Source organism: Halichoeres trimaculatus, unplaced genomic scaffold (assembly GCF_033239565.1).
Source record: "Halichoeres trimaculatus isolate MK-OKI-2021-1 unplaced genomic scaffold, fHalTri1.1 fHalTri1_scaffold_14, whole genome shotgun sequence".
NCBI lineage: Eukaryota > Metazoa > Chordata > Actinopteri > Labriformes > Labridae > Halichoeres > Halichoeres trimaculatus.
Window position 1 is genome coordinate 20,912,601 of NW_027437192.1, and position 27,368 is coordinate 20,939,968.

A 27,368-nucleotide genomic window follows, 5' to 3' on the forward strand; every position below is an offset into this window, starting at 1 on the left:
GGTGAAGAGGCACAGCAGGCTAAGCTTCTGCTCCTACAGCTATGGTGTAAATCATTCAGGCTAGCTGTGCCTCTAGTTATGCCAATCTCATGATCTTAATATATTCTGAAAGACTTTATTATACATAAAATTCCCTCAGTACAATTTGTGCTGCTAGAGAAACTAGCTATTTGTTTTGTGATAGCACGTAAATGTGTTTCCTTTTGCTTAAAGACTACTTTTTAATCGGTGTGTACGTGGTTTAAAGCACTCCCCGAGTCCGCCCGGTGGACACTTCAGGGACTGCAGTTTTTAGCACAAACATGGGCTCCATTTCTTGCGGGTCACGGTTGCTGTTCTGCCACTGTTCTTTTCCAGCTATGACCAAATAAGTTGATGGAAAACTGCAGTGCAGTCATGTTATGAACAAGATGTGTCTCCACCTTGACAAGTGGAGGCTAAATACAGATAAGCCGTCTTATCAAAGTGACCTTATAGCTGAGGCACTACCCACTAATCTCTGTATTGTGGAAGAATAAACAGGGTATTATTAGAAAATAAAAGGGCAAATAAAAATAATATTTCTTATGTGCAGTAAAAGCAATACATGTGGTAAATACAGTTCAAATGAAGCTAAACAGACATCTCTGTGTTTGTGTGATTCACTATTCTGTAATTCAGATAATGGCGTGATCACAGGGGGGGTTGTTTTAATCTGATTACTGGATTAGGATTGTTTATGCAGATTACTTTATAAACCAGATTGAAGTGAGAGGAGAGGGATTCTTCATCAGAATTTCAAGGGTTGAGGGCTGCTCCCCTGTAAGCTATTGTAGGTGTATTGTACTTAATTTAATTGTGAAAATAGGATTCAGATACAAACTATTAATTTTGTCTTTGATGCTGAATTTGAAAATGTGGACTCATTTATGTATTTTCTTTTAACAGAGAATGCCGGTCATAAACGTTGATGATCTGACGGACAAGGACAAGGCTCAAATGGAAGTTAACCAACTCAAAAATGAAGTGAAGCTTGAAAGGTGGTTGGTGAGTTTTATTGCTAGAACAAGGTTTTTTTTTCTCCATCTTTATTTTTCAAAAGAAAAAGAACACATAAAATAGTATGTTGACTTTTATGCCTAGTATGCAAGTCGTAACACCTGTGCCTGATCTGATTAGACCTCCAAATGCTGCGAGGAAATCAAGGACTACATCCAGGCTGGAGTGGAGGAGGACATCCTTGTCAAAGGTATCCCTGAGGACAAGAACCCCTTCAAGGAGAAAGGTGGCTGTGTTGTCTGCTAAACTGGACCTGGAGAGCTTTTCATAGTTGAGATTAGCAGCCAAGGACATTTTCCCTCCAACAGATTTGCTGAGTGAGAAGACCAAAAGAACAAAGCACAGACAGATTTGATGAAAACTTTATTTGTTACCATGTAAATGATTAGCCATCTTTTGGCCAGATTTGATGCCTCATGATTTTATTCTTTGAAGAGCAGCAATAAATAAAAATTGCTCGTGGCAAGAGTTATGTAATGCTTGTCTCTTATGTGGTGAATATGGTCTTAGCAAATGGGCCCAACATGTTGTTTCATACATCGAACATCGGTCATTAAATCTGCTTTTCTGTAACCCAGCCTGTCTCTTTCAATTACTGTGGGAAGTTTTCATGACTGGGTAGGGAAACAAATGCATTTTTAATTTCAAGACGGTTAGAGTTTGACAAAGTCCAACTGCATGAACAGCATGTGAGGAAGTCTAGTCTCTTTTATTATTTTTGTCCTTTTTTTCTTTTATTTTCTTTCTTTGTGTGTGTGTGTGTGTGTGTGTGTGTGTGTGTGTGTGTGTGTGTGTGTGTGTGTGTGTGTGTGTGTGTGTGTGTGTGTGTGTGTGTGTGTGTGTGTGTGTTTGTGGGTTTGTGAGTGTGTTTGTGTGTGTGGTTGGGGGAGTCTTCTCTTAGATTCATCCATTTTTTCCATTCAAATGTTCATAGAAGTTAGTCAGCATGAAATAACGTATGAATATATAAGATAATAAATAAAATGCAGGTGGTGCCAAAGAACAAAGGTTTAAAACATTCTTTGTAAACTTTTCCAAAACGGATGAATCTACCTATTTGATTTTAATCCCTCAGAAGATAAACTGTGAGCTTGCTTTCATGTCCATAAGGCTTACATTTAAAAGTTTGTGAACTAGTATAGTTATACAATAGGATAACCATTCAGTATGTTATAAGGAAATAGCTAAAAAAAAAAAAAAAAAAAAACATAAAAGAAGAAGAAGAGAAACCATATATTTCGTTTGAAGTAATTGAATCCTTCTTTTTTTATCATTTGAATCTTATCAGATGTGACTCCGAGGGGGTCATGGCCCCTTCTTGGGAACTGAGGCATTGATTCAACAGCCCAGACACAGTAAATGGTGAGAGTGTGCATATCTTAGAACTCCGGAGTATCTGTAACAAAATTCCCCAAATGAAACAGGAAAGTAAGCAAACACTGCCTTAATCCAGGCCTCCCCGGACCGAGGTTAATGTTTTATCCTGGGAGTACCTGCAGTGTTTCAGTGAGGGGCATACCATGCGCATGCGCTCACAAGCGGTTGTTGTAAACAGTGATGGCGCTGCGCGAGGGAGCCCTACGGTTCAAGCTGCTAGCCAGCAGTCGTTATTTTTACAAGTTCAACTCCTTTATCAGTGTCCGGTCGTTGTCCGAAAAAGTGTCATCCAAACCGGAGTCATCCGGTGCCCCAGAGACGGCGCCTGATCATTTAATCTACACACAAGAGCACTTTGCATTAAAGGAGTCCCTCAGAAAGGTATGCAGGACTGTTAGCATAGCGTTAGCCTTCCGTATGTGTACAAAACAACAGTCGGCTTTTGCTTCGACTAATGAATGACAGGCTGGCATTACAGTGCCCATGTGTTTGTCCAGGGGGCATTAATGATTTTATAAAGGTTTTCACCAGGAGAAGCCTCAAAGCTTCAGTATAATGAAAGTGGGTGAGAGGTCATGGACATAGTTTGTTTTGGAGTTGCCCTCAATTGCACTTTGTTGATGTCTAGAAACACTGCTCTTTCATAACGTCATTCATATTTAAGATGACTGGTGTTTTGAAGTCGCTCAAAACAGTGAACATGAGAGCCAGGGAGTCTGTCTGTGTCCTTTAGCAACCAAAAACGACTGCGTTTTTTCTGCTCCTTTTCTGGAGGACACAGCCTCAGGTCTGTGTGTCTCATAACCCTAACTGGTTCTTCTATTTGAAAATTCATGTTTTTTCTTCCAACATTTCGTGTTCTTGTCCAGAGACATCTGTTAAATTGACATCTCCTGAAAAGTTGAGACACAGAGTGAAATGTTAAAAGTTATGCTGAAATCAAACCTTTTGTTCAATTGAAAATAGTGCTTTGACAACAAATGTTAAAAAATAAGTCCCAAATATGAACACAGGGGCATGTTTACCTGTTGCATTATCATCTTTTAACAATATATTTCAAAGATTTGTCAACAAGAGTCTTAAAAGTGAAATGGCATCCCATTATAACTTGATATAGAAGTTCAGTTGCTCAACAGTTCAGGGTCATCTTTTTGTATTATTCTTTTCCCACCGCTCCTGGTGTGTAAGAACTTCTTGGAGCACTTGTGCATACCTATACCATCATGGATGCTGGCTTTTGAACAACTTAGCTGGTCCCTCTCTTGTCTTGTGGTGTCCATGATTACCAAATAAAATGCCAGACTTTGACTTGAATGGCCCAGAATCTGAAATCATTCTGGTTAATATAGCTAACTAGATTAAAAATGTTTTGGCACATGGCTGTATTAATCTTGTTTGTTACCTAATCGTTATGCCTTACAACGAAGGTTCATACGTGTCATGCATATTCTTCATGTGTCATTCCAGTATTGCGGCAATAAAATAATGAGCATTACCTTTCAGCATGAGTCATTTTGAATATTTGTTACAAGACAGGCGTTGGAGACAGGCAGCTTTTAAAATAACTTCAAGGACCTAATTTAAGGCTGGGTGCAGAGATGTTGCGGTAAATGGTGAGGAGCTTGTCCTGTGACTAAACCTTGAAAAGAATGCCAGGAGGATGAAAATAAACCAGCATGGGGAATAATGGGAAGGATGAAAATGGAAAAAGGAAATGCAGAACAATATGTTGGTAGAGCAGGAAAGGGAACTTGAGGCAGCTTTGTGTATTAAAAGAATTCGCTGTAGGACTGTGTCTGTTCATGGATGTACACAAGTGGGGTTAGGAAATCCTTTAGTGACTATTCAAGGTTAGGAATCAATGGAGCCAATGTTTCCACTACAAACTTTCTGTTATTGGGAGGAGAAGGTGTAAGGCCATGGGAGACTTTTGTGAATGTAGCAGATTTGTGTGTGTGTGCCATAAAGTGTGGTATTCATGTCTCGTGTAGCAGAGACAAACTACTTCCTCTGCAAAGAAATTAGTCACACTTCCACAAACCCTCACAATGTCAGAACCTCTGAACTGTCCAGGGCCTCGGTGTGTGTCTGTTTGAGTATCTGTATCTGTGTGTGAACGGAAGCTCATCATGTCTCTAGTTAATACGAGGACCCACTCCTCATACGCAGCCTCTAATGGTTTCAGACTGGGAATTCCCCCTATTGTGGTCAGTAGTCATTACATCCTACCAGTAACAGATTAGCTTTTCATAGTTTCCGGCTTGAGGAAGTGTTTGTAATAAAATTAAACCAGTAGAGGCTTTTGATAAAATAGGGTTTCTTCTGAATCTGTGCCTGGAGAATGTTTCTGTTTACTTTGGTGTGAGTTAATTTTCATGACTAATTTTCTCCTGATGGTGCCAAACACTTTGCGTGCAGTTTTTGACAGTGCATTAGACATGAAGACAAACGATCCATATCACAATATATCATGACAAAGTGGCTTTAAATCACGACTCTTATGTGCATACTACTGAATTATGTTTGCTTGAAATGAGACAATTATTTTTTTTGTTGTTATCATAATGGTAATGAAATTTTGACGCAGTAAACACTTTTAAAAGTGTTGAGCTCATATATCATATGTGAGAGTACTCAGTTTAATTTATACCAAGCATACCGTATGCTGTACACTCTGATAGGGCTGCAGCTATCAAATATTTTAGTATTCAAGTATTCTACTGAAAATCCCATCGATTAATCGAGTAATCAGATAAAATACATTTTTGTTTGGTTAAAGAGCAGTTATTTATCAAATGAAAAATTTTCTCTTTAAGAAATAGAATTTTCTGATACAGCATGTCAATAAGAGCACTTGCTTTGGTAGCTCCAAAACTTGTAAACACACTTTGACACATTTTTTGTGCCTTGTACATCTCATCAAATGTTGCGGACCCAAATGGCACCCGTTTCGTAGAATGACCCATTAGTCTCCAAACTCCAGAAAAGAAGTTAGATTTGTTGCTAGTTGCTATTTTGTATAAGAGGTAGCTTGAGGGGTCTGAAAACTCTCTTAATATGGCCTCAGCTCTATTTGAAATACCACTCTTTGATCTTTTTTAAAATTAAACGATTCCTCTAGGCGGAGAAAATTACTCGAGTATTTTTTGTAATCGAGTACCTCGAATCATTCGAGGAATTGTTTCGGCTCTACACTCTGGGCTGACCGACCCTTCCAAAGTAGACTTTACTCAGTGAGCTTCTGTAGTTTTGGAGTTATTAGTAGGGTTCCAGAGCTGGGATTTATTTTATTTTTATGGTGGATTATTGTTAACAGTAGATCATAACTCCATTGCTTATATTGGCTTAGGTTGGATCTCCTGAGAATGGGTCAAGTTATGGGCTGATTGATGATTAATGATGGATAGATTCAGCACCAAGTGATCGCACTTCCGTCTGCCTGCCCAGACCGTGTACAATACTGTCTCAGGTGGGGATGGGTACAGAATTTGGAACTTTTATAGGTACCAACACAATTTATCTGTAGTACCGAGTACAAATTCACGTCAAATCAAATGGTACCAAATTTTGGTACCTAGACATATCCTTGTGACTGTGAAGGAGTGGAAGAGTAGGTGATTTTCCATGCTGGACATGAACACAGCATTGCAAGTTTATCCATTGAGAAATGAATATTTTAGATTGAAAATTTTGAGTTTTAATTAGCAAACAAGGTTATATTTATCACCACCACATTAACAAACACAAAAGTACCAAAAATTGGAACTGTTGAGTACTAATTGTCAGGTACCTGACATCAGTACTGTACCATTTCAAATGTGAAAGGTACCCATCCCTAGTGTCAGAATACATGTTGTCAATGAGATCATGACACGTTCTTTTGAATTGTTTTTCGGTGATAATGGTGTTATTTCAGTGAAGAATAATTCGTTCATAGCCAAAAGCTGGGCAAAAGTTATGTATAAAATGTATTAAATGAAAACCAATTTAGAAGTTGAGGGAGAGTGACAGAGAGTATGAGAGTGAATCAGAGAAAGTTTTAGCCCTGCTTGTGTTGGCTGAAGTATGATGCAGCTAAAGAATTGTCTTTTCCAAATCTAAAAATCACTGCCAGCACATTTAGCTTAACATCAACCCCAGATGGTATTTAGTAATGGCTGATAGTCACTGTTTACTGGGTGCTCATTGTGTCTGTTGTCAGTGGATTTGATAACTAGGAGCAGAATTACATCGCAGCTAACACTCAATAACTTAAGTGGTCTCTTGCTAAGCCACGCCCCTCTTCACTCTCTCAAACAAATAATTAACATACAGTGACAGGTGCCATGGCAAGGGTCACAGCAAGAGACATTTCACAGGATAATTTTTGGAGATAGAAAGATCACACATCATCTAGAAGTCACCAAAAGTCTCTAAGCTACACATCGGGGGATGTAGAAATCATTTTATTGTGGAGAAGGTCGATAAAAAGCTTCAGGTACAAGACAAAATTTACAGGTCCCAGAGCAAATGTAATAAACCACATCTCGCCATCACCATCACCACTGAAGATAAGGTTTTTAACTCATAATATGAGGAAAATATAACATCTTTGCCAAGAGTGTCTCTGTTAGTTTTGTGTTTTAGTATTTACATCAAATCCTTCAGCATAACGTTTGCCAACCTTTGGTATCTTGGCTATTAAGTATGCATAAATGAAGCTAAGCTCCAGAAGTAAACATTTGTTTTTGGACAACAACTAGCAATGACGTACAATCAGGAAAACTTGAACAAAATAGGCCAATAAACTCCCAACAAAGTAACACAATGAACAAAGCAGCTAGGAGCTAACGTTAGGCTAACATTAGCTAACACAAGGGATGTTAAAAATAAATCTGTATTTCTTTACAGCAAAGTGATAATATGATGCCTTGAATACAATTTTGGCTTGCCTTAGAAAAGATGTATCCATCCTTGATTATTTTATTCACGTTAAGCTGATGTTGTCTACCGTACAACTTTAGCCAGAGAAGACACTTTTGTCGGTTTAGATGTGGTTTAAGAAAGGGTAATTTATTCACCCCATTGCCAAGCCTTTCAGAATACCTTTTATCAAAGTTGCACGTACCCCATGAACACCGTTTGACCATTTTTAAACTTGAAAACTTGGAAAAACCTTATGAAATGTACAAGAACTGGCTTTCTGAAATGCATTTCAATGGATGTCTGAGCAGAGAATGTCCGAGTGTATGGGAATGACTACAAGCACGATACTTGACTCATCACATTTGAGGGTGGGACCTAGCCATAGGCTGGTTTGGTTACCTGGTAATTCTTGTTAATTTTGAATCATTTTGAGATGTATGAAGTAAACATAATCATACAGTATCACTACTAAACTCTCAGTAATAAAATTACGAACATATCCATGATAACCTCAGGACTCCCAGCCTTTATGTTAGACATACAGCAGTAAACTGAGGACACCACCACCATTTATGTTGGGCTGTGAAGTCCATTGTCCTGTCTGCCAGGTGAAAAGAACAGAAACTCTGGTCTGAACATTTTGTAAGACCTGAAGTTTGATGTTCTTGACCCTGTCTTACTACTTGACAGTTTGGTGATGTGAAACGGCTCTGGTATGCAACACAAATAGTCCACAACAACTTTAGTGAAGACATGTAGAATCACTCCCCAATGCCCCCTCTGCTTCCTCTACAGCAGCGTCCCTCCCTTTCCCCCCACAGGATCTGAACTCTGAACGGTGACGAGTGCAATGCAGGTGAAAGGGAATCTTTCTCTGCTGTCTGTCATTGAGCTCAGTCCTCACAGATTCAGCTCCAACTATGTTTCTGCTGAAATTGCCATCTTTTTCTGTTTTGAATTCTGAACTCATCGTGTCCATGTCCTCTGTCTGCTGTGTATCCAGTTATCTCTGTGTTTTTATTGGCTGGTTGAACCGTTGGCTGGTTTGGGTATGTGGGTTTTGGAAGGACAAAATGAGTGTACAACACTTTTCACAACCCTGTGAATTCTTCTGAAGTGTTCTGTTTTTTCAGCTTCAACAAAGCACAGACCCTCACTATCACAGAGCAGCGTGTGCTTTCAATCTGAAGAAGACATTCAACCAAAACTAAATAGAAGCATAATCCAGGATTTATTATTTACAATGCACGTTGTTGCACATGGCTCATTTAATTCATTTCTTTCCCTGGAGGCTTTGATGTTTCCTATTTTCAATAAATAACTCTTTTGTTTTAATTGTTATATTTTAATTGGCTTTGCCTAACATTTAGAGCCTATTGTGCTGAGCAGACGAACACATTTAGGAGACAGATAATCATGAGTTCATTGAAGCCATGCTCCATTAAAAACATACAGATAAGGAAGCTTGGAACAAACCAGCCATAGCTGTTTATAATACATCCTCCACAGCCAGTTGTTGGAGGACGTTTCAATTTGAAAAGCATTCATCAAACACAGCACTGTTTCTTTATCTGCTTGTGTGAACATTACAAAACACCAGCATGGTTTGTGTAAAAAATGTTGTTGTCAAACACTTCTGTTAACAATGCTGCCTGTTCGGTGGACTTTTCAAAAATAAAATACCGCATTGTACTATAACCCACACTTTAGACCCGACATCCAATCCTGTGTGAAGCAGCTTCAGTTCCCACGAAAATAGCATGTTTTAATAGATTGTTCATTCATAAGTGCTTCTCCAGCTGTGGACCACTTCCAGGTGCTCCAAATGAGTCACAGCAACAAAGTTCAGACACTCCAAAGTCTATTTCAAAGCCAGGCACAAACCCAACTTAACTGCCTGCAGACATTTAGGTCATGACTCACAAAACAAGACACCAGTGAAGTGAAGTGGTAAGGAAGTATACTGTTGAGGGGTATCATGTTGAACTTAGTTTTTGGATTACCAGAAACTATATGTTCTACCCTTATAAAATCTTTTATATTCAGTTCTAAAGTTGAAACTAGTAAAGCACTCAGAGAATGCAGACCTCCCAAGCATATTGTGATTGTCACGTAACACTTTAGTCCTACTTCAATGTTATACTCCCTTTCAGCAGACTGTCTGCTACAATTTGGTGTTAGTTGCAGGTCTGTGCAATAATTTTTTACCTGATAGTGTTGAAAATTTTGATGACCCAGTGTATACGATCTAGATCGTATTTTATATCTGTCAGAAATTATGGTGACCTTGTCTTGTATTGTTTTGCAAAGCAATCTGACCATTTATTGTGGAGTTATATACACAGATGGTAAAAACTGCCCTATCTCACAATGATAAAGAATCTTTTACAAAAATACATGATCAAGATGGTGATCAGGATCACCTCCAAAATTTAATCACTTCTTCCTTATCCCATTTTGAACATTTCCTGAAAATTTCATTAAGATATATCTATTACTTTTTGAGTTATGTTGTTCACAGACAAACAGACAAACACTACCTAGGACAGGAAAGGCAATATACCGTATTGACATGAATATAAGAAATGTTTTTCTGTTGAAAATGATGTGGAAAAGTGGTCAAGGTCTAACCATTGACACATGTTGATAGCTGTCTACGGTCGCTACACGAGAGCCACATCAGAGGGTACCGGCTTGTTGTGAAGCAAGTGACCTCACCGTGGCTGCAGTGATATGTCAATCACAGCAGGGACACCGTGACAGGAGCTATCAGGGCTATGGACAGGAGATGAGAAATGGAAAGGCGCTGTGATATTCCAGAGCAAAGTGGACCAAACTGGACAACTGAGGCAGAGTTATGATGCTAGTTTTAAGAGAATGATGTTCAGTCCATTACGCCTGAAATACAGCGGATACGTCTACAGTGCGACTCTGTTGTCTTGACTGCATGCGGCTGCATGTTCAGTCCGACAAGCTGCATGACTGGCAGACAGCTGGAGTCACAGACAGAGGAGTTCTCACGCTTTCCTCTCCATTGATAAGTCTCTCTTTATTCATGTTGGACTGTAAAACCTCAAACCTGTTGACTCCTGGTCTGGCTCCACTAATTATGTCCTTTTATCATTGTAGTCAAGCTAAATACAAACTGATTCTGACACAGTTTGTTTTGTTTTGAAAGTCACAGTGTGTTTTTAGGTAGTTTCCAGTCTCGGCTTCCTGTCCCAATCGATCTGCCCTACGATCTGCTTCGCATCTGTCAAAGAAAGGATGGCTGTGTATTACCTGCGACATGACAGACCACCCATGTAGACGTACTGCCACAGAATGGATCCTGTTTGAGCTGACAGATTGATTTGAATGAAACCTATTTGATCCGTTTGCCGTGACGGAACAGAGACGCACTGCAGACGCATCTGGCGTATTTTAGCCGTTAAAGACCTTAAACAGCTGCCAGGAAGCCAACAAAAATGGAGTTATGGAGTGTAATGTCCAAAGATCACACCTTCAAGAAGACTGTCTGAAAAATGCGAACTGTAAAAGAACAACTTATCATGGTCCTCAAAGCAGCTGTTTCCAAGAGACTGACAGGAGGATGTGTGAAACGTAACAAAGGCATGACCATTAGAGCTGTCATCAGAATTACACAGATCTTCTTGGTCTTATTCAAAGAGAGAGAGGAGAGAAAAACCTTTCTTATATTCAGGTCAATACGGTATATTGCCTCTCCCGTCCTGGGTGGCCCGGATGTTGTGATCTGGTTTTTCAACTTGATTGTTCAGCTCTGAATATGACAAATTGAAATTGAGCAACCTGAATGTTTTGTTGGTGAGTTATGAAACTTGAATTTTGGATCTGAATTTTAAATGGCTGAAATCAGGACAAATAGAATCAGAGACATGGTGCTCATAGCAAAATGACTCTATGCAATGAATTCAGTGGTGTTTTTGTTTCAGTATTTAACATTCAGTGGCTGTTGCAGTTCAAATAATTATGTCTCTTATTTTCTTCCATAAAGATATTTCTCAGCCCTAGCTGCTGTTTTTGGTTCCACTGTGAAAGCATATAATAAAGTCATCCTTCATTTTTCAGCAGCTTTGTATCTGTGGCTCTGTGGTCCATTGAAGGATTAGCTGCTAACCCAGAGGGAATATCTTTATTGAAGGTTTCAGGACCAAGTTTTATTTTAGCATGCTGTTCTAAATAATAGTTTGGAGGAGTTTTATTCTCTTCCAAGAATAAAAATCTGGAGAACACACAGAAAGCATTAAAAACTGATATTTGAATGATTGCATGCAAAGATGTGACGTATCAGCAAATTATTTGCTACCCATATGTTTAAATTTGAATTATCAGTCTCATCCCTCAGAAACCCCAAATCCCCAAACTCTTAGTCTAATTTGCACTTTAAGTTGAGTTGGATGGCTGTTAAGTATTTTGTGGTTTTAGCCACACCACTGAATTTTTTTTTATCATTCTTGTTCTTGTGCCCTTAAATAAATACCAGATTAGGAATGAAGCTCAGGCTTGAGAAACTGTTTTGTGTTCTTCTGTCCATTTGACTCCTCATTTGAATTCTAAATGTTGTAATCACTGAGGGAGACATTCAGATTTGGCACAAATAATGAATAACGGATTATGTTGTTCTTGGGAAACTTTACTACGAACTTGAGAAACAAATTTAGGCCACAACTCATGGATTTAAACATGAGCTACATTAGGGATCGAAATTTCTCTTAAATGTCCTTTGGGATGACACAGTGAGGTGTTGATTATTTGAAAGTATATCTTCACTTTAACATCATTCTAGTCTGAGGATGCCCTATTTTATCCCACAATGTTTTTCACCGCCATGACTCGGAAACAATAACACTGCTACATGTCTGGTCTGGTACTAAATCTGCTGTGCTAATCTTAGAAACCCACTGAAGTTTCACAATACAATGCATCTCATTGTCAGTGCAATACCCCCTTGCACAATGAACACATTGCAAATGACTTCCTTAACTGCATCGTGAAATGCACGTGAGCCAAACAGTAGGGCATAAACATCTCACCCTTTGCACAGAGCCCTGAATACTGACATTCACAAGACTTAGCCTGATGGAGCCTCAGCTGGTCATAAGCTATACTTGTGACAAGTTTATCAAGTTTACATCTGGGAAGTTGGCATGAAGGCAGAGAACATGTTCGATGAAGGTCTTGAGATTTTTTTTCCCCCAAAGAATTTCAAACGCTTCCTTAAACTTGTTGGTGATTATTTGAGGCTGTGTATGAAAAATCTACCAGTTTGAACTTGGAGCTCTTTTTTCGCCTCATTATCAATGTTTTGTTTCTCTCTCAGTCAGACATGAATTAATTTGACACAGAAAAGTAGCACACAACTGTGAGGCAGTTATCTTATTTTTCATGAGCACGAAGCTTGTCATATTGTACATCCTGAGCCAAGTCCTGGTTATCAGCAGGGGGCTGATAACAAGCACATATAGGAAATAACATGCCATGCATACTGTCAGTGGATTCGTCTTTGTCATTGTCACAGAAGCACTGTGTAAAACATTTCCTCGCCTACTTTCTATTCATTAATATGTAATACCTTATCTGGCTGTCTGCTTCAGATAGATTACATAGACTTAAGCAGGGATATGTACCACACAGCAGGAAGCACATGTGGGTGTTTTTCCAGACTCATCATAATGTATAGTCTTCTGGTGTTGGTTATGAGACAGGAGGCGGGGTCGAAATGAGGTGAATAAATGAAAAAAAAAAGCCTGAAAACACACATACAATCATGCTTAAGCCTTAAAAACAATAATAGACCCTGTTGAGTGCAAACCAAAAAAAACATATACTTCTCTTGTTGTCTTTGTCCTGTGTGTGTGTAGATCATCGACCAGGAAATCAACCCCCACGTGGATCAATGGGAAGCAGAAGGGAAATTTCCTGCACATAAAGTCTTCAAGATCCTAGGAAGTGCTGGTTTTCTAGGAGTCAATAAACCAGTCGGTAAGAGTGAACATGTACAAGTAGGCCTGTTACGATAATCAATAAATCGATTAACCGAACGATGAATAAAAACGTCCTCGGTAAGTTTGCCAGTCTCGATAAACTGACACGTGCATGCATGTTTGTTTTCCTCCTCTCTTTTGACCAAAGAGGTTGAATGAGAAGATGGCTCACTTCGTCTATCTTTCCTAACATCGGGGTGCATAGGTTCTATAGCGGATTTAGCGGATTTATAGCGGAGTGAGCATATGTCAAAAATGCGATCTTTGGCATTTTGTGCGACGGGGCTGCTCGCATGTACACACTGAAGCGAGCGTCCTGAGGGGTAAGGAGGAAACACAGGCTAATATGAGTGATGGCACCAAAGATACGGTTCTTAAGCCGCCTGCCACAGTCCCAGTGTGGGAATATTTTGTTTATTATCAGAATGAACAAAGTGTGAGCTCATGAACACCAACGAGCTGATATGTCGCATTTGTTTGAAAATAGTGGCGACGAAGAAGAAGAAGGGGAAGTGCAGCGGAGCCTTGTTCTTTGACAATCCGCTCTTACTGAGGCTTTTGGTCTGCAAAGTAAATAGAAATAAAAGCGCCAAATGGTGGGCACTCAAAGACAGCTACATTACCAAAGAAATGCAGCCCTTCAATATGGTTGAAAGCCAGAAATGTTAAAAATGTTTGACAGACAGTACGGATTGACTGGGAAAAATTACATGTTACAAACAATTCAGGAACTGTATAAACTCCCTTTTATTTAGGCTATAGTTTTTATTGTTGTTGTTTTTTTGGGGGGAGTTTTGTTTTTTCTTTAGAGACAGGGTCTATGTTTTATTGTTTTTGATTAGTATTAATTATTCTCATTGACTTGTATTTTTTTCTAAAAGAGGGTCCATTTCATTTTCATTGTATTTTTTTCTCTTTCTTGTTTGTTAAATGTATTATATTTTTTGTTTAATTTATTTTATTTAAAAGATCCTGACCTTTTAATTACAGTTAAATACTCTTAAGAAATTAAAGTTTTTTGCTTTTGATATGGTGTACTCACTTTATTATCCCATTTATCATAATTACATCAATGAAAAATTGGAAAAAAAATCAAATTAATATTGACAATAATATCGTTTTTTTGAAAAATTATCGTCTAGCAAAATTTGTTATCGTGACAGGCCTATGTACAAGTCATAAATGTACAACACTCATTTTCACAACTATGGTTGAACAATTAACAGAATTGAAACTGGCATCGCAATGTGATTGAATGCAACTTAAAAATCACAAAGGCTGCAGTTATAACAAAAAAAAGGAGAAGAAAAACAAAAGTTTCTTGTCCACAGTCCCAGAGGGAATATAGCAACTTGTACTTGGTCTTCCTTAAAACCAGAAAAAGGAAATATGCTGGTTTTTCTGGCAGAAAACAAGGCTTGAGGTTTAATCAATCAGTCAATATTCTGCTGTGATTTTAAAAGGTTTATAAAGATATGTTGTTTGTATTAATTCATGCATCAGTTCATCTTGTTTCATCATAAAATGTAGACCTGGCCTACAGGAAAGAATAGTTTATATGTCAACAGTTTCCTTTGTTGTGGTGGCCATACCATAGAATGATTTATTGCCTGTGTTTAGTGAATATATTACAGAAGATAAGTGTCCCCCCAAAAAAAAAATCCCATGCTAAATCTTAATCACAATATTGGTAAAGAAACAAAAAAAAAATCACAATTATTTTCCAAAATCGTTCAGTGCTGTCCACAAATGTTAATGAAGCTGATGCAAAAGCTTAATGACAGACACCAAAAACTTTATATCATACCTACCTGCATTAAACATCCCCAGGGTTGAAGTGGATGTTCATAGGTTTAGCAATTTGCTGCAAGTCCTGTTTCTAACCATTTCAGAGGATTCGTCCCCCTCTCACACACTCTGACCTACCTTAACCTAGCAGGGTGTTTAAGATTTTGAGTGCACATCTGATACAGAAAACCTCCAGCTGTGTGGGATGTTCTAGGGCCAAAATTTTGTTAACTTTCAGGAATGTCCTGATATGTCTGCAAACTGTCGGGGGGATAACACGAGAAAGCAGCTTCAAATGAGCACTAAAGAGATTAAAAAGAACTGTTAAAACCTCAAATATGCTTGGCTTATGCTTGGAGAATGTATCCATTACATATTATTGCTTGAGGAGTGTTCTGCAGGCATTTTCTCTCTCAGAGCCTTTGGACTATTTGTATTCTTTGGAATTAAAGTAGGTAATCCATATAACTGTGACAACTCATTAATCACCTGTGCTCAGTGTGCAGGATGTATGGCTTTGGAACGTGTGGTTTCTGTTGCCATTGCAAAATCCCATGATAAATCTGTGACATATCAGAGGATGGAAAAGGCAATGGCATAACATAAATATTACCCTCAAGGATATAATTTTTGATGCAAGAGCACACATAAATAATCCCACAAAAAACAGAAGTATTGGTCAGAATTTTCATACTTGAAGGCCAACCTGGGTTAAAATATGTTTAACATTAGAGCAGAAACCAAAGAGGCTCTCACTGTGTGTTTAGTTTGACCAGCACAGCGTACTGGAGCATTTGGCATGTCTTCTTACAGCTGAGCTAACTTTCCTTTCATTCTTCTTCTCTTTTCGTCTGACAGCCTTGTATTAGATTTTAAAAATGCTCCCACTGCGATGATGGGTGCTGGTGTTAGAGCAACATCCCACAACAGCTGTCTGCTGCAGTGTATCCCATTTCCAGATGTGTACCCAGCTGTGTCACTTCTGGGTGAGGAGTAGGGAGCGGATACTGTTCTGTAGTGCTGAGGAGAATAAAATAGTTGTGGTCACTGCCGTTCAGTTGAGCACATGAGGAGGTTTGTGGGAAGTTTTTGACGATCCGTTTGCAGTAATCCAAAGTTTCACAGTTATTGCCACAGTCAGGGGTAAAATTTCCATTAGAGGAACACGTTACTTCTCCTTTTAATCTTTTGTCTTGCCTCAAACTCTGCTGGTTAAAACAGCTGTTGTAGTATTTTATGCTTTAAAAAAAACTGTGACAGCGTTGGACACTGAACAGGGTCCACAAGAATCTGTAATAGGTCTGTAGGTCAAAGCAGAGGAAGGGAGAGGGGATTAAAATGTGCTGAGCATGCCAAACTTAAGCATGAGTTGACAGGATTAGAGAGGAGAAGCAGCAAAGACGCTCTGTCTTAGGTTGTAGATTTCTCATTGAGTGGTGTAGCCAGAGTCACTGAGTTGCAGGGGTGAAAACAGTATAAAAGGGCAGTTACTGTACGCCAGAAAAGCACCAACGCACAGGAAGTTACAGCTTTAAGGTGCATTTTAAAGACTGTTTGGAAGCTCTTTTGTTTTCTTTCCCTTATCTAAAGAGACCAGAGGGAGTTGCAGAGCCAGTTCTAGTTTGTTGAATAATGGTTAAAATTTTATGTGGGTAACATGGCAGTGACATACAAACACCTAGAGCTGTGTGAACGATAAAGTTAGGGACAGAGGAGTAGGTTTACTCCCTTAGCCGAAACACTTTGTTTTTCCACATTCTGTGCAACAATTTGAGTTTATTGCCTAAATTTTATAATAGGGATGGGCAATCATTTTCAAATATTTGAATAGCCATTAACATAAAAAAAAAATCAAATAGTTCATGTGACAATCAATTTGTCATGTCTGCGGCAGATCACAGTTTTTTTTTGTGGTCAAATATTTCATTTATTATCAAAGTGAGGTTTAGATCAACTATCAACGCAAGTCAAAAAGACATTTTCCTCACTTCCCGCCCATCCTCCTAGACGCACATGTGCATGAAACAAAAAAACAACAAAAAACTATACTGAGTTAATAAATAAGTATAATTGGAAAAAATGGAAGGAGAAAAAAATTAAAAATGAATAAATCAATGTTGAGAAAAAAATAATCTAGCAATTAATGCATACAGATATTATTGTAATTCGTATACAGAGCTTTTGTATTTTCCGGACCGCAGTTCTGTGCAGGATGCTGGAGCTGTTAAGTGTGTATTTCACAAAAAGCTGGTCAAGAGGGACAGGAAGTTTTAGCATGAAAACCATCTAAAATGCCCAGTTACTTTCAAAATAAAACAAACCACGTCCAAACCAGATTGTATTTAGCTTGACCATAGCAATAAACTGACATAATGAACAGAGCCAGACCAGAAGTGAACAGGCTGGAGGATTTACAGCCACGAGAACGAGGAGGCACTCAAATATTGATTGGGAGGTGTGGGAACAATACCTGGGCTTTGGTTTCAGCCGATATCGATCAGATACCAGTGTTAAGCAATAACCTGCATGCCCCACCGTGGGATAAGACTGGTAATGTTTTGGGTAAAAGGCAAATAATGAGGACATATGGAATCACTGAAGTTAATATTTATTTAAACTATGAAAATTTAAATTTTTACCACCAAAAACATTCTCCAGAATGTACAGAGATTCTTTTCGATTGCAGACTTTTATACTCTGTTGACTGGTAATGCAGCAAAAAACTATCTAAGAATATTCTTTGAATTTTTACGAGCAAATCTCAAATGTTCTTTTGAAATGCCCATCCTTAGTGGATTACATACTAGTTAACCTTTTAGCATGATGAGCTTTGAAAACACTGTCAATAAGTTTTGTATGGATAACCGGCGCTGCCAGCACACATAAAAAAATGCAGTGAGTGGACACAGGCCCTTGGTCTTTGAATCTAGTTTACAGAACTTCAAAATTTACCCCTCTCCAAAAAAAAAAAAACACATCAAAAGTGTTTGAAAGAAATCTCTCCCCTGAAATTAAAGACTGTAGCTTCTTTTGAAGTTCTTTTCTTTCTTTTTTGGCTCAATAGCTGCCTTATTTCAGGACAAACCAAAGTTCCAAGAGAATTTATGTTTTCAGAACTTTGTGTAGTTTAATCAACTACATCTTGACAAGTTTCCTTTGCTGCAGTGCTGACTAATGAAGCAGACTCTCAGGGTATTTTGCACTGGGTTAATTGATTTAGAGGCTCGGATTACAGAGATGGGAATAGGGATTTAGAAGTCTGCACTTTGAAGAAATGATTCATCAGGTGGAATGAGAGAGGGGTTGCCCTTTATCAGGAACAAACACAAGAATCCCAACAAAGAAAACAAAATGATAGTACAGAACAGGAGAATATTTTCTCTGCGGGGCCTGTTGCAATTTGTTTCTCATCACCTCTTGAGTTCCCGCTGTTTCCAAAGTATTGCCTCTGGACAAAAGAATATATTTGGCTTTGAAAAACAGAAAATCGGGGAACTCAGTAACAAAAAAAATATTTTGGCCTGTTTGTCAGTCCTGTTTCTACGTAATACCTCCCCATTGGCATCAATGACCTAAAATCCAGGAAGATGAAGGACTCATTCAGGGTGGTTCGAACAGATTTATGCCAGGTCACAGCCTTCATCTGTGGTATGTCCCGGACTGGCACCAAAGTTCTCCTGTTGACATCTCTTGGAGATGGTGTATCTCTTTATTTAAACCTTTGACAAGAACAATCACTCAGATTTTCCACTTCTTCTCGTTCTTCAAGGAAAGGCTTTATTAACTTTCAAAACAAGAGAACAGGAAGTTTTGCAAAGACAGCCTCGTTCAGGGAGAAGACAGGGATGACCCTTGGCTCCCTGCCTGTTTTCCTCTGCTCTCATAGACAAATATCTCTCTTCACACCACGGCAGTGGTCCTGTCTCCTGCTTGGCAGTCTGCACAATTTCCCCTTAAACTTAAGAGTTTTGAAAAAAGGGTCTGGGTGACTAACCTTCAGTGTACTGATTTCCATCCCAGGATTTTTACATTAGCCATGCTTGATCAATCAAAAACATGTAAAGCACTGTGACTTATCAGATTTATAGGACGTCATGCTGTAACAGTGATGCATGCATTAATTAGGATGTTGAATAAAATGGGTATTAGGTCCGTCTGTTGAGGTAGTTGTTAGATTGTCGTCCTGGAAACTTTTACGCAGTTTCTGATGTTTTCATACTTTCAGCATTAGGTCACTCAGGGCTTTGAAACTTTAGTGCAGAAAGTGAGTAGAACACAAAGTGGTTTTGCTGTCTGGAGCGTCGCCAGCGTCTGCGTGTTCTGCACCTTTAAATCCTCTTCAGTATGTGTTTCATATGGAGCTCCACCCGATGAGAACCAACACCCAGGAACATCTGCTGTTCAGAGGAACCATATGTGCATCGGATTGACACTTGTGACAGATTTTTGTTTGTTTTTCTCTGGCTTGCTTGTTCAACCAGACAGCCTGCTGTTTTGCCTAGAGTGGGATAAACCTCAGAGCTTCCCCTCGTCCATATTATCCACCACAGGGTTTCCAGCGTTCAGAGACTTATCGGCACACAGCTGCACCTGTTTCCTCTCATTTTTGGCTCCCCGGCTCCTTTGTTTACTTGTCCCACTATATCTCCAACGTTCTTTGCCCCAATTTATTCTGCTCTTATTCTTCTATCCACCATCTTTCTCTGGCAGGCCGTGCTTTCCATTAAATGATAACTGGTTTGACAGGTGGTATTAATCCTCTTCTGTAGCATTTGCTGCCATTTGTTCGTAAATTCTTTAAAGATTAGTCTTTTGTCTGTCACTGCAAAGATCCATCCTTTGGTCACATGCATACAAGTATGACTTTCTTCTTTGTGGCATTATAAACTGATCTTAATAGAGAATATTCCTAACATTATAAGTATTTTTTCACATTTCTGTGTTTTAAATGTGTAGATTATTGGGATGGGATGATTTGCTTTTCTCCCAATTTGGTTCTTATACGATTTTTGGGGTGCAGATTTGAATTATATTGAGATTCTTCGGTAGTTTCAAATTTTGAGATTTTAAGTTTGCCTTTTTTAACTCTAGACCAAAAGAAAAAGTTAAATCAAGAGCCATATTTTCCCAAAAATGCACTTCACGAGTCAACTTTTAGCATTTATTCTGACAATCTGACATTTCATCTTTTTTTTTCTGACTTAGCTTGTAAACAAAGACTAAAATGAAGGACTTATTTTTGAGAAAGTCATGGAATTAAGTCATTAAAATTATTTATCATATGACTTCACTTCCAGTACCTAACTGTCCTATGCTTTGTTTGTACCCAAAGGACTGTGTACTAAGCAGCAAAGAGAAGAAAATTACAGACCTATGTTTAGTACAGGCTAGACACTTGATTTCTCTTTGTGCAAAAGATGTCAACAGCCCCTGGCTCTTGATCACTGGCTGAAAAACGATCAGCACGCCTTGTCCTTGAAAAGCTGAACACGATTAAAAAGAAATCAGCCAAATATAAAGAGATTTGGAGCCCCTTTCTTGTATTCTTAAAGAACCATAAGATTTAAAAACTTTGGTAATGTGAGGTAATATGTCTTTAACTATCGTTCCTTTAAGCTGTGTATGATTACTGATGTCACAACCCAGTTGTTTTTTTGCATGCACTAACTCCTTTTGATGTTTAAATCTTTCTTCACAAAACCTGTCCTTTACAAGATCTGCAGATAGCTGTTTATTGCTTTCTGACACTTCAGAATACTCCCATCCATCATCTTGAAGCTCATTGTTTGCACATAATTGATCTGTCAGCTTATCTGCCATCAATATTTATGTTTCTTTCATCTGCTGATACTGATATTATGCTTATAGTATCATTGAGCCATAATAATAACATTCTCCATATCAAGCTGATAAAAAGTTTCAATTTCAAAGGAAAAATGCAGAGGAGAACAATGTTTATTTTTTATTATTTTATTTTGACAGGATTTAGTCTGTGTATGTTTACTTCAAACAATTTGAGAGATATTTCATATAAAAGCAAGTGCATTATCAAGCTTGTTTCACACGGATAAAATTGGCCCCTAGCATTAAGTATGTTAGTATTAGAAGCAGGTTATTCATATTGAAGAGATGTTGCAGCTGATGATGAAAGGAAACAGGAAATGTAATGAGGATAACTGTCAGAAAGTGGTGTTTTAAACATGGTTTGTAATCTACTCTACAACTCCATTAAGGACCTCAGGTTCTTGCAAATGTCTACACTTCAAGAATTCAGGAAATAGGCATCCATTTGGACTTTTTTTAGTAAATGGGTTGTTTAAGAGATCAAAATCAAGCTTGATATGCTTTGCAGAGAGGATGAGATGACACTGAGATGACAGTGACCCTTATCTGCAGTGTACTCCTGCTCTCACTGCAGTGCTTTTTTTCTATGTAATTACAGATAGCACAATTAATGACAACATCCTGTAATTAATTAGAGTGCATGCTCTAGTAACAACAGATCAGTTCAGATAATTATGTACAGAAACCACTGTGTGTGTGTTTGTGTGTGTGTGCAGAGACAAACAGGGTAGGGACTGTATAAATGAGATAACAGGAAACAGGAAAGGTGAGAGCGAGGACAGTTTGAGGTGAGTAATGTAATGTGCTGATGGAAAATATGAATCTATAGTGACATTGCTCATCCGATCTTTTTCCCTCAGTCCCAAAGGTCCCTGTGTGTTATCAAATAGTTTTATACAACAATGTATATATATGTATATATATATAAAAACAAATCTACCCAAGGCAAAGTGAACTGTTATCAGTAGTTAATGGAGTGTGTGTTTCGGCCCCTGCAGAGTATGGAGGCCTTGGTTTGGACTTCAGCTACAGCGTTGCCGTGGCAGAGGAGCTGGGACACATCCGCTGTGGAGGTGTCCCCATGGCGATTGGTGTACAGACTGACATGACTACTCCTGCACTAGCGAGGTAACTTAACTCAGTATTTGAAAGAGCATAATCAATATTTGCTGTTTAGTTAAATCTGCTGGTGTTTGTCTCATGTGAGCACTTTGCAGCTACCTACCCCCAAACTGTTTGTATTGATGACACATCTTTATGTAAATGTACACTTAGCCTGTGGCATGAGTCTTCCTCTTGTGCTGCCTCTTCCTGTCAGGAGAACTACAAACTGGAGGGTGACTCAGGCAATAGTGTCTGCTGTGTGTTATTTTTCTTTTTCACCACCACTGAAGCGGTTTGTGTCAGAGCTGGGGCACATTTTCAACTATCATCCTACAGGCATGTGTTTCATTTTGAGGTGATAAAAGTTGCTTATGTTGCTCCCCTCTGGCAACGTCTGTTGACTGTGAAGCCTCAAGATGAGTGTGAAGTGTTTGAGGGATGAACTCAAAAAAAGCACAACTGTATCCAACGCTGAGATGTAGTCACTTGTGTTTTCTGATACTTTCTCCATCCTGTAGTTCAGCTCTGATGTCACATCTATCCGTCTAATTTTTAATGTGTTTTTGATAGAGATGAGCATTGGTAAAGTTTTATTAATACCGGTGCAGTTATCAATTCTGCTAATTGATCCAATTCTTTATCGATTCCCTTATCAATTCTTCCTGTTGATTTTCTGTGTAAATACAGTAGGCTTTACAGGCTTTCTGTGTCTACAACATTTTACTGAGTATATAAACATATATGACATGATGCTGTGCGTCCACAGATGTTTTAACATGTTAGTGGTGTTGACATCCTTGCATGGTATAACAGCGTGGTTCAAATTGCACTTAGCATTGCTAGCGTCCTTTTTGGTAAAGCAAAGCCGAGCTTTCGATTGCTTCAGTATCTCACCATTGTCTTGGAAATTCTGCTGCTGGCTGATGAACCTGATTGATTTTGCACATCACATGACGTCGATGCAAAGTCCAGTTGCTCTGGTGTGGTGTAAAGAATTGACAAAGGAATTGTACAGCATAAAGGCTGATGATGTCAATGGATCGAACCATTTCTTATCAATTTTTAAGTTATCCCTAGTCTTAAATGGTCAGCCAGGGATAAATGTTGACCATAGACTGTTAAATTAATGGCCGTAGTCTTCCCAACGTCACCCATCTGTTTCTGAAACTGACTGTTGAAGCAAATTGGCTATTGCAGCCATATTGGAAGTGGCAAGGGTTTCGAGTACAGCCCGGGCGCCTGTTAGTCACGTGACCTGAGCTGTGCCTCTGATTGGGCGAGCTCACAATCTTAATACCCTCTCAACTGCCGAGTCAGAAAAAAATTCACCCTTGTTAACAGTGTGTGCTGATAGTAAATTAAGCCATTCAGACAGAAGATGTTTTTTTGAATCAGGCTGTAAATAGTTTAATTTCTGCTGTGAAAACAGCTTTTTTTGGCTTGGTGTGTATGTGACTTCTGGTACTCCCTGAGCCAGCCTCAAGTGGACACTCAAGAAACAGCAGATTTTAGCCTTTATTGTCTCATATTCTTAGACCAGAGGTTTACACCTGATGTTGACTTATAGCTGCATTAATTCACTCATAGTCACCTGCTATGATTTCAGTCAATGAAGTGACAGGTTGTCAGAGAGAAGGGTCCAACCATTCACCTCTCCTGTTGATGTACTGACTGAGGAACAATGTCTCATTGTGATACAAACTGAGAAAGCTCATATTAACATCCACTGTTAATCTAACCCCACTGTGTAAAAGGTTACATGCTGCTGGTACGGTAGATGTCATTCTGCACTGCCTTGATTTTGAATCATTGTCGAAGGCCACGTCATTAACAAGTCTTATCCAGAAGTCACACAATGTTGTAAAGAGGATTTTGAATGGGGAGTTGCTGTGTAGAATGTTTTGCTAATGAATATCATCACAATATTGTCTATTTGCTGAAGAGAGGAATGGAAGGGCATGACAAAAAAGTAGAAAATGCAAAAAGTAAAAAATTTAGTTTAACTTCAGAGACACGCTACAACAATAGAAACCATGGCTGGAAGACAAATGTTTTAGGTAAATGAAAACTTACTTTCCTTATTATGCTTTCCCCATATTTACTCCTCTCTCCTTCTACCTCTTTCTACATTTCTTCAGTCCTCTATCTTTCTCTAACCCCATCACAGTCTCCTCAGATGTCTGTCTAACATGAGTCTGATTCTGTCTGAGGTTTCTGCCCGTTAAAGGGAAGTTTGTAACTTGCTAAATGCTGCAAAGTGCCATACTAATTTTTTGTTGAAATAAGATAAGACTCCTTATTTGTCTTGATGTTGCGTTTCTGCTTTTTGAAAAGTGTCTTCAGATAACTTTTGTTATGATTTGGTGCAATATAAATAAAGACTGATTGATTAGTATACCAGACATTGATATAAAGTAACAATGCTGGATGTTCAGACTAAATGTGTGCAACTTTTCAAACCACTACATATTCATATGTTGTCAAAATCCCTGAATCTGATTATAAACCAATCAGAACAGTCTGTTCCAAAGACAGTATATAAAATCTTAACAATATTTTCACTAGACTTGCTGAAATGATGAGGTCATCACATAAGGATGCCCTAACTTGTTTGTAACATACTGGAGGAGCGGGCCTCAAACACCAAGGTGTGACCCTGACAGGCCCCCAGAGGGTTTTTTAGCAGGGAGCCTTAAAGTGACAGCAGCTAAAACAAAGTTTTTCAGATAGAAGCTCAAATAAGTTTTTTAAAACACTAGTGTTTGAAAAATAGGTGGTTTTTTTGCTGTTAATCATGTAACACTGCTATAGGGAAGAAGAGGGACAATCTAAGTCACTTATGAAAGTTTGTTTCATCAGCAGCACTCGGTAGCTCAGCTTCTGTGCTGGGTTTCCATCTAGTTTTTTTATTTTTATTATTTTTTTTTTTTAAGAGATCAAGCTGACTGGCATCTCCTGTGGGTTATACTTACTATTGACAAATACATCATACAACTGCACCAAAAAAGAAGAGCGTTCTCTTTAAAAAAGGCTTTCCTGAAGGGTGTTTATCTTTGTTTATTTGGAGATTATTTGTCTTACCCATGTAGGGCTGTGGCTGGTTGTGTGATATCTTCCTGCTTTGAAACAGCTGCTGGTGACAAGAGACAGACATCAGTGAAATAGACAGTTGGAATCTCCAGAGCTTAATTAGGGGATCTACTCTAGCCTGCAACGTGTTCTCAGCACTAAGACAGCATAAAAACAAAACATAACAGAAACAAAGCGAAAGAGAAATTGAGGGAAATACCATGGGAGCTTCAGGGTGAGAGTGTCCCACTTGTTATCGCATCGATCATTGCGGTGCTGATTTAAAGCACAGAAACACTGCTCTGACTTGCTACAGTCAAACCACACAATTAAAGAGTTCCACACAGACGGTTAAACAAAGAAAGTTTACAGCCCACTGTTTGTTGACAGTTTCTCACATGCTTTTGTTCCTGTGTTTCTCTGTGTGCAGGTTTGGTTCACCTGAGCTAAAGAAAGAGTTCCTCCTGCCCTCCATCATGGGAGATAAAGTGGCATGCCTTGGTGTGAGTGAAGTCGGAGCTGGCTCTGATGTCTCAAGTGTGTATCTCCTTCATCTTTTTTTCGTAATTTATCATACCATTTGCTTTTTTTTTTCTTCTTCTGAAGGACCAAATTTAATTTATAAAAGCTATGAACATGATTGGTTGAGAAGCCAGGAATGAATCAGTTTAAGTCTCAATATAGCACAAGCACTCTCAGAAGTATGGCACACATCTATGTAGGGTAAATGAATATCTAATGTGTAATGGTAATGGTGTTATCACACTAGTTTTATGAAACTAAGTTGAACCTTTACAGTCTTATGATTTAAAAAAACAAACTTGTACTTCTTTGATATTCATCTACTGAAACTTTATTCAGCCTCTGTCCTTGTATTCACCTTCCCAATTCCACTTCCTCTTTTTATTCATCCTTTTCCACACTCCACTGCACAACTATTCAGGTATTGTGACCAAGGCTGTCAAGAAAGGTGACGAGTATGTGATCAACGGGGGAAAGATGTGGACCACCAACGGTCTCCAGGCTGACTGGATGTGTCTCCTTGCCAACACCAGTGACGGCCCTCCACACAGGAACAAATCTCTCATCTGTTTGCCCATGAACTTACCTGGTATCAGTCCCTCATTGAAATAGCATGACATAAATCTCAGCAAAGGGCTATCATGAATTAAAAGTAGACCTTATATTTACAAGTTTTTTAAATGCTTTATCCTTTTTTGGCCACAGCTTTTTACTTCTGTTTTCAGTAGTGTGCCTTTTCCAAGACTCACTGTGACGTTACGTTTGGTCTTGCTCAGGAATACACATCGCCCGCAAGATTGATAAAATGGGCATGTGGTCATCAGACACAGCCCAAGTGTACTTTGATGACGTCCATGTTCCCTGCAAGAACATCATCGGCCAGGAAGGCATGGGCTTCACCTATCAGATGCTTCAGTTCCAGGAAGAGAGGCTCTGGGCTGTGGCCAACAGTAAGGAAACTTTTCTGTCAGTTTGGGTCTTTCCGTTACCTCCACGTCTATCAATATATTTCTGTCTGTTCTCAAAGAGCTGGCTAGGATTCAGACAGGATATAAAATTACAGCAACATTTCCGTTTCAGTTTCCAAAAATTAGGGAGTTGAGGCTGTTAATCATCTTTGAAGTGGCTGTTTGCATTTCATTCTGAGTATAAAGCCTTTGACAATGTTTTCTTGGGAAGGATTTAAGCTGAACTTTGTGGGAGAAGTGGAACTGTTCATGTTTTTTTCTGAGTCTTACTTACTTGCTGCATTAGTCTGCCTGCACTGGTGAACTCTTGTGCACTTTATCCTGAATCAGAAGCACAAATGGCAAACTCCAAAGTGTGCTTACAGCTCTAACTGCCATTAGAAAGAAAAAAGGTGAAGGCTTACAGCATTTCAAACACAAAACTGTAGCTGTAGATGGAAGCAGTAGCAACAAGGTCAATGTTTGTCTCTGTCTGTCTTCACGCTCTCAGTCATAACCACGATGGACAACGTGATCCAGGAGACGATCGACTACACACGGCAGAGGAAGATTTTCAAGCAGCCAGTTCTTTACCACCAGTCAGTTCACTTCAGGTTAGCAGAACTGCAGACAGAGGTCGAGCTGCTGCGCTCCCTCCTCCATCGTGCCACAGGTGGGTTTAATATTTAGGCTGGGGTGACAAAGTGGCTTGCACAACCTCAACGACTGTAACATCCATCTTTTCCCAGAGTCATTTCCTTCAAAGCAC

General features: G+C 38.9%; 1 protein-coding gene across 1 annotated transcript in view; it reads left to right on the forward strand.

Annotated features, from left to right (window-relative positions):
- The first annotated feature begins 2,561 nt into the window (after window positions 1-2,561).
- LOC141803556 (putative acyl-CoA dehydrogenase 6) overlaps window positions 2,562-27,368 on the forward strand; it is a 28,118-nt gene continuing 3,311 nt past the window's right edge. The window contains exons 1-7 of the mRNA XM_074687670.1: window positions 2,562-2,796; window positions 13,203-13,323; window positions 21,956-22,085; window positions 25,561-25,667; window positions 26,074-26,241; window positions 26,429-26,602; window positions 27,111-27,272. Of these exons, the coding sequence (XP_074543771.1) occupies window positions 2,596-2,796; window positions 13,203-13,323; window positions 21,956-22,085; window positions 25,561-25,667; window positions 26,074-26,241; window positions 26,429-26,602; window positions 27,111-27,272 (1,063 nt within the window). The 5' untranslated portion in view covers window positions 2,562-2,595. The remainder of the gene's footprint in view (window positions 2,797-13,202; window positions 13,324-21,955; window positions 22,086-25,560; window positions 25,668-26,073; window positions 26,242-26,428; window positions 26,603-27,110; window positions 27,273-27,368) is intronic.